Raw genomic sequence first — 11,019 nt, 5'->3', positions numbered from 1 at the left:
TCGCAATCGCAGCAATCACTGTGAATACATCATCCCTGTGCCAATGCTCCAACTGACGTGACTCTGGAGGGATCATACTGAGGCATCCCCGCGAATATCCCATCGTTGTAAGCATAAGAACTGGGTCTGTATCCTCTCCCTCAAAAAATATATGTGGACCTGGCCAAGGAAGAAGCGACAACACAGCCCCTCAACTGAGAAACCCGGCATGCAAACCTGCCCTGCTCAGCAATAAAGCCACTGCCCTCCACACTGAAAAGGCAGCTGGACAGGACCACAGGCAGTGGGCCTCAGACTCCGAAACATGCAAATCACAGCAAATACATATGGGATCATGGCCCATCAAGGCACCCCAAGTGCCTACTGCAAGACCCGCATGGGCAGCCATCCAGAAGAAGAAAGTGATCCTGCGGGGGATCCTCCAGCCCCAAATGGAAGTCTAGAACTCTGTCAAGAATGTGTGGGAAAGACCAGCACGCAACCATGTACCCAAGCGAGTTGGCCTATGCAGTGATCGACGGAGTAAGCAATGTCTCCCAATCCTCACAGAATACGCAAAGAAAGATACATGCCGAGCCCCCTGTTCCACAGAAGGCCACTCCCACTCACCAAGGTCCCAAGACAACTGTGAAAGAGGACGCCCCTCCCATATCCATAATCGCCAGCTGGGGGCCATATCAATGTGAAAAGACGGGTCCACCTCCCGCCTTTTCTTGTAAGAACCTACCACACGGATGGGAGTCCAGTCATATTGTCGCAACTCCTCCAGACATCCCAAACCATGATGCAGCAAAGCTAGGGGAGGGCTAGTAGAGCGGGACCACTCAACAGCCTGATGGTAGCAAAAGATGTTATTCAAGATGCAGCGATCCTGGATAAAAGCAGTCTGGGATCCATGAATGATGTCAGGAAGAAACGGTCTCGCCCGCGCCGCCAGCATAGTAGCAAATATCTTATATACCGTAGAGAGAAGCGTAATGGGTCGCCACTGGCGCAGAAGCGTGCTATCCCCTCCCTTCGGTAGAAGAGATATGAGTCCCGAGCAAAGAGAACGTGGCATGGACCCCGAATCATATATCTCCTATAGGCCACGAAGCAAAACCCCAGAGATAGCATCCCAATGAGTAATGAAAAACTGACGAGTAAGACCATCATCCCCTGGACAGGAAGCCGGGTCGAGAACATCCACCGCCTCTCGTAACTCTTGCACTGTAAACCCCGAACAAAGAGAGCGAGCCATCTCAGCTGTGGCAGAGCGTCTCGTGTGAGACCATACAGTATCTCTGGCATCCTCAACCTCAGGTGTGACCGGGTCAGCATTGAAGAGGTCCTCAAAATAGGTAGTAGCGATGTCGAGAACACGATCTGGGTGAGTCTCCAAGAGCCCCTGATCGTCCAGGACTGCACGGAGAATAGTCCCAGAAGATCTCTCCCTCTGTGCGGCAAAGAAGTCTTTGTTCATCCGGTCACCAAGCGCTACCCAACGAGCCGCTGTCGCGTGACTGGCGAACTCAGATCTTCTCTCCTGAATCTCCCAAATCTCTGCAAGTAACTCAACGTGTCTACCAGCATAATGTGCATCACCCGGATGGGACTGTAAAACGCGCTGAACCGATGCTAGAGGGGCAAGCAAGGAGCGCTCACACTGGGCCGCCTCACGACGACAAGCAGAGGTGGTCTCCCGGCAAGATGTACTGGACTCCCTGATACAAGAGGCAAGAAACTCAGAATGCATATCCTGTACAATAGGATCCTCAGAGATGGGATCTGCTCCCCAAATCTGAGCAATACGAGCAGATAAATCACTAGTAGAGAGCAACCTGTCAGGAATCCTCGACCCCCGCCGCACTGCAAGGGGCCGTGCAAAAGCAATAGTCAAAGAAACAGGACTATGATCTGACATCGAAGTGCCAAGCCAGATGCAAATGGAACCACCCAAGTAGGAGGCCCAGTCGCCAATATAGAATCTATCCAGTCTTTCCAGTAATAAGCGCCCCTGCTGACGGCACAAACCCCAGGAAAAGGCCAAGGAGCGAGCCTGGTGTACAAACGAAGGCATATGCCATGTATCCACAGCGTGAATACATAACAGAAATCTCTCCCAGGTGTCCTGCTCTGACCGCGCAATGGGAGTCAACACAAGGGCAGCCTCAGCCGAGTAGTCCTAGGCAGACTCAATGTTGTTGAAGTCTCCTCCAACAACCCATGAATCAACCGAAGAAAGAACAGGACCGAGGGCGTCCACCAAAATGCGCCAGAAAGCCGACCGAGCTCTAGCATGAGTCGGGGCATAATCGACAAGAAGCCAATCCGAGCATCCGTGATCCTCACAATCACATACATAGCCCTGCCGGGCACCAGAATATCATGCTGACACACTGAGGCTACAAACGCTGAGCTAACAGATATACAAACACCACAATTGTGACCAGAATCCCCAATAGATGGTGACCAATAGGTGCGGGATCCAGATCCCAGGAGATGACCATAGGGATGTGCCAACTTATGCTCCTGCAGCATCAAGATGTCCACAGGTGAAGAAGTTACAGAAGCAATCTCTCTCTTAAGTCGGGAAGCTCTGTTCCCAACTATCCTGGAAGTACGTAAACCATTAACGTTCCAAGAAAGGATATGCATAGTACCACTCTGGAAGCAAGAAACTGTACATCCATAACAGCATCCACAAGGCCATGCGCCATAGAGACCCAACAAAAGCAGCCATCATGACACGTGCATCAAACCACGCTGGAAGCATGAAACTGAACATCCATATCAATAACCACGAGGCAAAGGGCCATAGAAACCCAGAAAGTAGAGAAAATACATCCATAACCCCAATATCTACATCCACCAGGGCAATTGTGCATAGCGGGTGCAACGCAAACAAGGTAGACCACAAGATAATACATCCCACAAATAGCAAGGACATCCATAATCAAGAGCATGCATAGCATCCCTGCAACATGACTAGCAACTGTCTGCATCACAATCTCTGCCTCTTGGAAGAGACTGTCTTCACCAAAGTAGCATCCTGTGGTGGAAGACAAGGAATCCTCTTTCCCTCTGCAAACAAATGTACATCAACCAACCACTGAGTAACCACACACATCGCAAGGCCATAGCCACCCTCTTGATGCCCCAATCCTCATCGAAGAGGGCATCAAGAAGGAATCCTGTAAATATAGCACCAAAGGTAAGCAGAAACAGGACTCAGCGTCCAGCCACTCCATCGCACCACAGCAGTGAGGGAACAGAGACGCAAGCCACAACCAGCATCAAAATGATGGCAAAGCCAATCCTGCAGCTGAGACGGCGTATGTGAACGAACATGCTGAAGCACACTCTCCTCTGACCATACCTCTCACCCTCCAAAAGGTAAAACAAAAGAGCGAATTGAGCCGGAGGCACCACCAACAAACTGTAGACCAGCGCTAACTCTAGCTGATCGCTGTAACAAGTAAATCCTGAGCAAGAAGGGACCCAAGGTATGGCCGCTACTCTCTGCCCGCTCTGCACCCCAAGCTGGTGGACTGAAATCTAGAAATGCACGAGGCACTCTAGAAGGCGAGGGAGGCGGAGGCGGTGGGGACGCAGGTAAGGCCAGGAGAGTAGGAGTAAGTGCAGGCGGGTGGCTATCAACCTGCATGGCAACAGGCACAGCAGGCCAAACTGACTGGAGAGGCGGGGCACCCGTGGCGAGGGTAAAGGGGGGAAATGAGAGGCCTGGAGTCCTGCTGGCGAACTCTGAGGATCCGGCTCTGAAGAGAACTGAGTACCTGGGACTGAAGAGAGCGCTGGCGATAGTGGTCTGGGAGCAAGCCCAACAGGCGGTGCAAGGAGGTCAGGCCGCTCTCTCTCTCTCTTTTTCTTTTCTTTTCTTTTTTTTTGGAAAAAATATCTTCTATTAAAAAGTCACCTCGAGGCAAAACACCTCAAGGCCTTGAAGTACAAAAACTACAGGAGGAGATGGCTACACTCAAAGCTCGTTCCAACATGAAGGAAGGAGAGATACCACATGAGATGTTGGCGTACATAGTGGAGCTCAAGATAGCTCAAAAAGAGCTTGTGGCAAAAACACAAGCATCAAGATGGCCCGACATCGTGAAGAGGTCGTCCAACGAGAGCTTACCCAAAACAAGCCTTCCCCCGTGCTCATCAATGGAACCTTGGAAGAGGAACAAAGGACTAGGGCCTTCTATGTTTGCGTGACCGGCTTGAAGGAGAATGCAAGCCCGAGGAGCATGCAAAGGCACTATGTAAGCTCATGGGCTTGGATTCTACATCATATGTGGCGGCTTGGAAAGTAGGGAAGAAACCTACACAAGAAGGGGCTCAAGAAGCAACACCAAGTATAAGCAAGGAGGAGTACAAGAAGGATAAGCTTCGAGAGAGGCCAATGATCTTGCAGTTTGTGAATTTTTGTCATTCTTCTTTATTTCTTTCTCTCTCACACACACTTAATTAGATTGTAACACTACTTTGGTCCCATAGATCTTTTGTTCCATAGAAACTTACCCTCGTGGTGGCCCTCCTCCTCCTGGTCGTGGTACTCCTCCTCCGCTGCCTCCTCGTGGTGGTGCTCCTCCCCCCCTGGAATGAGTGTTATTACCTTGGTTCACTTATACTCTCTCTCTCTCTCTCTCTCTCTCTCTCTCTCTCTCTCTCTCTCTTTCTTTCTTTCTTTTTTTTGGGAAAAAATATCTTCTATTAAAAAGTCACCTCGAGGCAAAACACCTCAAGGCCAAATTACATCAGTAGCTGATAACAAGATACAACCAAGGTGAAAAAACCCCTCAAGGTAACCATGAAGTACAAAGCTGAGGGAAAAACCCTAGCTATACACGGAGATTAAGGAAAGGTGGAGGGAACAAGCGACGAAGAGGTTAATCAGCTTGTTTCAATACTAATTAGCTTATTTTAATTTTCTTGTTCAATGACGAGATATGCCTTAATCAAAGACTTCTTTGAAGACTTTGCAAAGTGTAATTATAATCCTCCACGCAACATTATTAGACTTTACAAAATCGACAAAGAAGTCAAAGAAAAGACCTCATTGTTTTAAAGTTTACTTTTCCTTGAATGAACTTAAAACCCTAAACCCTTGATATCAACAAGGATGTCATCATTCCACTGCCATCTTTATGTAGGCCTTGGCCCTCTTATTGAGCCTGGCCCAATCCTCATCTGGCATGTCACCAGGCTTTGTTTCCAAAAGAGCATCATCGCAATCTTTGAGGAACAGTATGCCTTGCATTCTATCCTGCCATAAATCAAAACCTGTGCCATCGAATCGCTTGATTTCCATCAAACTTTTGGCATCAGATGCAGAGGAAGTAGCGGCCATGATGACTAACTGCAACTATGTACCACAAGTAGAATACAACACGCTGAAATTTTGGGCAAAATGCACCAAAAACGGAGTATAGCCTCACAGAAGTGTGCACTACAGCTCCAAATGGTCAAAGGAGCAATTTGAGGGAAAATGGGTCAGTTTAGGCACAAAAGTTAAGTTCTGAATTTTCTGCGCAGAAAATTTCAGCGAGCTAATTTGTGCCCAAAAACAACAATTTTAGTTGTTATTACCCTCAAAAGACATACATAAGGCTAATACACAGCCTTTAGATGCATGTAGGAGCAAAAGCCCCAATTTGTAGCATCAAATTTGCAGAGAATTGAGCCACAAATGGTCATACATAGGCAAAACTCGCTCAATGTGCATAAATTACAGCAATTTGCATTTTCCCCGATGTAAATACATCAAGCGCACACTTGCAAAAACCTGCGTAAATCTGAAATTTGCTGAAAAAACCTGTTTTAGAGACCTGTTTTCGGCAATTTCGGTGTTTTCGGGTAGCGAGGATCAAGTACAACTTAATACATGATTTGAAAACCTGTAGTGGCTCACCCTGGTGAATGGAAGCTGGAAGCATGTCAAGAGTGTCCATATGATTAGTCGCTCCAGAAAGCAAAAATACCGGATCAGATGGCTCCCCCTCAAATACAAGATTAGAGCCTCTCTCTCTCTCTCTCTCTCTCAGCTATGCAGATTAGAGCCTAAGACGGAGGAACACTACATATGTAGATGTCCGGTCTACTACGAGGAGGACTATATTACTCTCTCTTTAGAGAGGGTTTCGGGCCAATCGCCAGAGTGTATTAGATCCCACTGATAACGTCCTACCCCACAGATATCAGCTTACACTTGCCTCTCTCCTTGAGGACACCTTTATTGGAGTTATTATTATTGCTTTATCACACTTTTTTTTAGGAGATTATACAGTGCATAAAAATTATATAAAAATTCTTTCATAATATGAAATATGCATCATTTCTTTGGCTCTATTTTTAAATTCAACAATGACAAATAACTAGCAAGATTTTTCTCACCTAGCTCAGCTCCCTCGCCTTGCCCTTCCTCCTCATCTATAAAATTACATAAAGAAGTCATTTTAAAAATCCTTCATTATTAAAAGAATATCTTAGTATGATGAAAATAATAAGCCAAAGATTCACCACTACTAGCGGCCGCTGCACCCCCGAGGTCCACAACGTCGAACCGATCACGCTAGAAAAATTAATAAAATATATGATTAGGTACAAAACAAAATAAAATCAAAATGAAAAATGGGATGGGAAAGAAAATTCATGCAAAAAAATAGAATACAATGCAATGAGAGAGAGAGAGAGAGAAAGAGAGATTACTAGCTCTTGCATTGCCCTCTCGTCACCGAGTCTCGCCTTCACAAGAAGACGAGACTTCTTCGAGGCATTTTTGTTTGCCCTCTTTTTTGCCGATTCTGTAAAGTATACCTGTTGTTTGCCCCGATTCTTCTCTACAGGGTCCCCAAGGCCCTCTTGCTTGATATGTAGATTTAAGTTTGTGAATGAGGAAAATGATTTATTGCAATGGGTGCATTCAATTTTCCCTTTCTTGTGGTATTCGTAACGGGGATCCATCTGCAAACTTGAAAAATTTGGTATTAGCACCCAATACATTTAACTTAAGTTTATATTACCCTAGTACTAAAATGACTATCGCACATCTTGAATAAACTTACATAAAGAAAAGTTACCATGGGGGACACGAAGGGGACTATGAGCCATATCACCGAGCAAGGTAGGGAGTAGTACCAGGGGGCGTGGGCCAACGACACCCTTACGACAAGGGACACTACACGAGAGGGACTAAACCCAATGATTATGTGAATCATTTACGTGTGTGGAGTCTCAACCTCTCCATTTTCAATACTCTCAAATCTTTGAGCAGCACTGATGGCCATTCTTTGTGCAGTTATTTGACTGTACTCTCACACTCTTTGTGCAACATGGGTCGAAAGGGAGGTCAAATGGATTTTCCAACTCCTCGCGCCTTCTCTTCGCGGACTCTTGCGGCTTGCAATGTTGTCAAACCGAGAGGTGGATTGGGTAGATGACATGACGCATGGTTTGAACATCGTATGAAACTCGCGTGCGCACAACCACGCGAGCAACAGACGTACCTGGACGATCCGAACCGGGCTTCGAAAGCGGGGTCAAATGCATGATGCCAGCAAATAGACGTGCCTAGGCAGTCCGAATGAGGCGTCGAAAGCAAGGTCAAATACATTTCCCAATTCCTTGCACCTCCTCTTCGCGGACCTTTGCGGCTTGCATTCCGACTAAGCCGAGAGCAAAAGTGGGTAGAAGACACGCCTCGCCCGCGAAGAACATCGCCAGCAACGGACACGCCTCAACAGAGTGAACGGGCTCCTAAGGCGAGGTCAAATGCATATTTTCCAACTCACCTTCCCTTCCCTTCACGAACTCTTACAGCTTGTGTTCCGACCAAACCGGGAAACGGAATGTGTGTGTGTGACATGATTCATGCTTTGACCATGGTATGGAACTCGTGCACGCACAACAGCACCAACAACAAATGAGCATGAGTGGTCTAAACGAAAAACATGAGACTAAGCACAGATAACAACAAAAACATCCAAAAGAACTTTATGTAAGATAAGCTTCTAGTAGGTTTATAGAGCAATATCCAAAAACAACATCACAATAAGGCACAAAAGCATGTCTACCAATAATGTGAAAACATGTTCTAGTAGGCCAGTGGGCCTACCTGAGTATGGGAGAACCACCCAGAGGGCCGAAGAAGCACGAAGGAGACAAGTCAAGCACAGAGGTTTGCAACCTCCACACAAAATGCCTGAGTGCCGACGAAGCACAAAGGAGAGAAGTCGAGCACAGAGGTTTGCGACCTCCAAAAAACGCCTTGCACAATTGATTGAGGAAAGCACCAGTATTTAAGAACAAGGAGGGCACCCCTTGAAATCAGCAAGAGACTCCGAGTTGAGCAGATTAAGCAAATCGCCGTGACACATCAGGCGGTGAACAGTAAAAAGCGTGAGAGGGTGCAACTACCAGTATGCATTTTTAGAAGTGAATAAACCTAATTAAGGCCAAGAAGAAGTTCACTTCAATCTAATATTGTACTGTTGCAAGGTAAAGTTTCTGGTAGCTCTTTTGGAGTTGGTAATCATCTATGTTGCATACCCTGCAGTCTGAGCATCTGAAATGCTTTAGTTTTGAACTCAAGACCTTTGATTCAAGAGGAAAATGAGATAACCAATCTACCACACTTGGGTGATAGAAAGGTTATCCCATTTTCCTCTTCTTATTCACACACACACACACACACACACACACACATTTTTGTTTACAATTACATTTTTTTATTATAAATGGGACCACCCATTTTTTGAAATTGATAAGATCTCTCATCTTGTACATTTGGGACCTCCCATTTTGTTTGTTCTGCTCAATTGTTGGGACCTCCCAATTATCCTAGGATACTTTCCTATTGTTGGGCACTCTAGCTACCTCACCTGGCCTTTCAAATATACTCTATGGACTAACTTTCTTCATATGGAACTTCCCACTTCATCTTAGTTTGGGGGAAGGGTTGAACCCGATAATTTATTCCAATCATCCTACTGGTAAGGTTCATTAAGATTAATGTAAACTCAGATCAATCTGGTGTGTTATCAAGCTCAGAATGATAGAGCTTTATTTTTATCCTGGTAGGTGTGAGTAATATTCTTTGTAAAAAAATTAAAGGTATCATTTAAAAAGCAAGAGTTTAATTGTGCAGTCAAATATTCAAGCTACTTCTGTGCCTGCCAACAGAAGTTAATAGAAACCAAGTAAGGTAGATACTCAGCAACCCTAATAGCCTGTTAAAGTATATCTATACCATACAATATCAAGTCACAGTCAAAGGTGAGATTGTGTAATATAAACCACACAAGTATAGACCAACAAGGGCAAGAGCATGGAACAATGCTTCATTAAAAGTTTTTTATGTCCTTGCCAGTGTCCCATCTGACATATAGGGACAGCATCATTGAGTTAACCATTCCTTTTGCAATAGCAAATCCTTTCACAGATTATGTATATTGTTCAAGCTGCCCAATGTATGTATTTTGTCCTGTAGGTTAGTTTCCATTACTAATTTCAATACATTTTCACAAAATTACTTGTAGAATAATCCAGGCCAGAGTATTACATACCAAGGTATTATAGAGTCATAGTCTTGTACAGAAGATTAATCCAGATATGCAGCAGAGGAGACTCAATTAGTACAGATCAAGTAATCTCAAAAAATTACATGAGACTATTCAGGCTAGTATAATGGCCAAACATTGGTTTAGCCCTTTAATCATTTCAAATGATTACAAAAGGGATTCAGCCATGCAGCCTTGCAGTAGATGAAGGTAACCAAAGGAACCATATCCTTATAAAAAGCCATATAGAATGGCCAAGTGAGAAAACTTTTGTAGCTTATCAAACAACCACCATAAAACAATTAACATTATATACCCACCAGTAATATTGTCCAATGAGGAGCACAAGTAGTAAGAGAGAAGAATAAGCGTTTATTCAACTTAGTAATAGAAAACCCCAAGCAGGAATAGTATCTGTATAGTAGGTCATGCCCTCTAGGATCAACTTAAGAATACTATGAATTTTTCTCAGAGATCCCGGGATAAAAGTAGAGTTCAATCATCTATCCTTCATTACAGAATACAGTCCACTAACCTAACCTGCTCCTAAATAATGCAAAAGGAAAAAGATAACTCATAGTGTCCACTAAGGTTTAAACCTAACCAGTAGTATTGTTCAATGAGCAACAGGTATAGTAAGAGAGATGGGAAAGCATTCCATGATTAATCATCTCAGTAGTAATGGAAGACACCAAACAAGACTAGAGTCTAGGCAGTAAATCATACCCTGTACGATCAAATAAGTGTGAATTATCATAGAAAAGCAGTGATGTATGTAGAATAGAATCCTACATCCTATATTACATCATACAGACAAATCAACTACCCTGCCCATTATCAAGGCAAAAGGACAGAGATAAGGCAAAGTACCCACTAAGTTGATTGAGATTACTACCACTAACAATCCCAATAACTGTGTCTAAGAACCACCTGAACCACCAGGGGAATATAATAGACCATCCTATAAAATAAAAGGTAATTTTTAATGTAGAGCAAATACATTCCCCAGAATATAACCCTGCACTGGAGAAGATAAGCCAGCTACTAATCCTGTCACACAAACAGGGAATCATGTTGAACCAGTTTGAAAATTAGACCAAGCATGTCAACTCATTACCCATAATGAGAATGGCCATGAATTAATTCCAGAGAGGAAAAATAATCAATAAGGGACAAAGTTTTATTAGTTTGTGTTTAAGCAGGGTAGTTTTAATTAGATACTCAGATAACCAAGTATAGTTCATCAATCTGCACACCATCCCAACAACTACTGTCTGTACTAATTAATGAACCAAAAAGTTTTAAACAGTTATTGGAGACTTTAAAAATGAAGTAAGTAGGTTAGTATTCATTTCAATTAAGCATTCTGCATTTTAACCAAGTATTCCATGTAGGATATACTCAGTACTGTACCAGCCTGCCCATTAGGAATGTAAAATGAGGTGAGAGAGTTAAAATTCAGTTTATG

The 11,019-nt window shown here is 44.2% G+C and overlaps 1 protein-coding gene across 1 annotated transcript in view; it reads right to left on the bottom strand.

Annotated features, from left to right (window-relative positions):
- Positions 1 to 4,474: 4,474 nt before the first annotated feature.
- The window catches only part of LOC147899759 (uncharacterized), a 6,729-nt gene continuing 184 nt past the window's right edge, over positions 4,475 to 11,019 (bottom strand). The window contains exons 2-5 of the mRNA XM_087377796.1: positions 6,703 to 6,957; positions 6,514 to 6,565; positions 6,388 to 6,423; positions 4,475 to 4,590 (exon numbers count right to left, since the gene is read on the bottom strand). Coding sequence (XP_087233922.1) covers positions 4,475 to 4,590; positions 6,388 to 6,423; positions 6,514 to 6,565; positions 6,703 to 6,957 — 459 coding nt within the window. The remainder of the gene's footprint in view (positions 4,591 to 6,387; positions 6,424 to 6,513; positions 6,566 to 6,702; positions 6,958 to 11,019) is intronic.

Source organism: Dipteris shenzhenensis, chromosome 8 (assembly GCF_047967505.1).
Source record: "Dipteris shenzhenensis isolate YYH24624 ecotype China chromosome 8, Dip_SZ_1.0, whole genome shotgun sequence".
Taxonomy (NCBI): Eukaryota; Viridiplantae; Streptophyta; class Polypodiopsida; order Gleicheniales; family Dipteridaceae; genus Dipteris; species Dipteris shenzhenensis.
The sequence above is the reverse complement of the archived record's forward strand: the minus strand, read 5'-3'. Positions and strand labels throughout refer to the sequence as shown.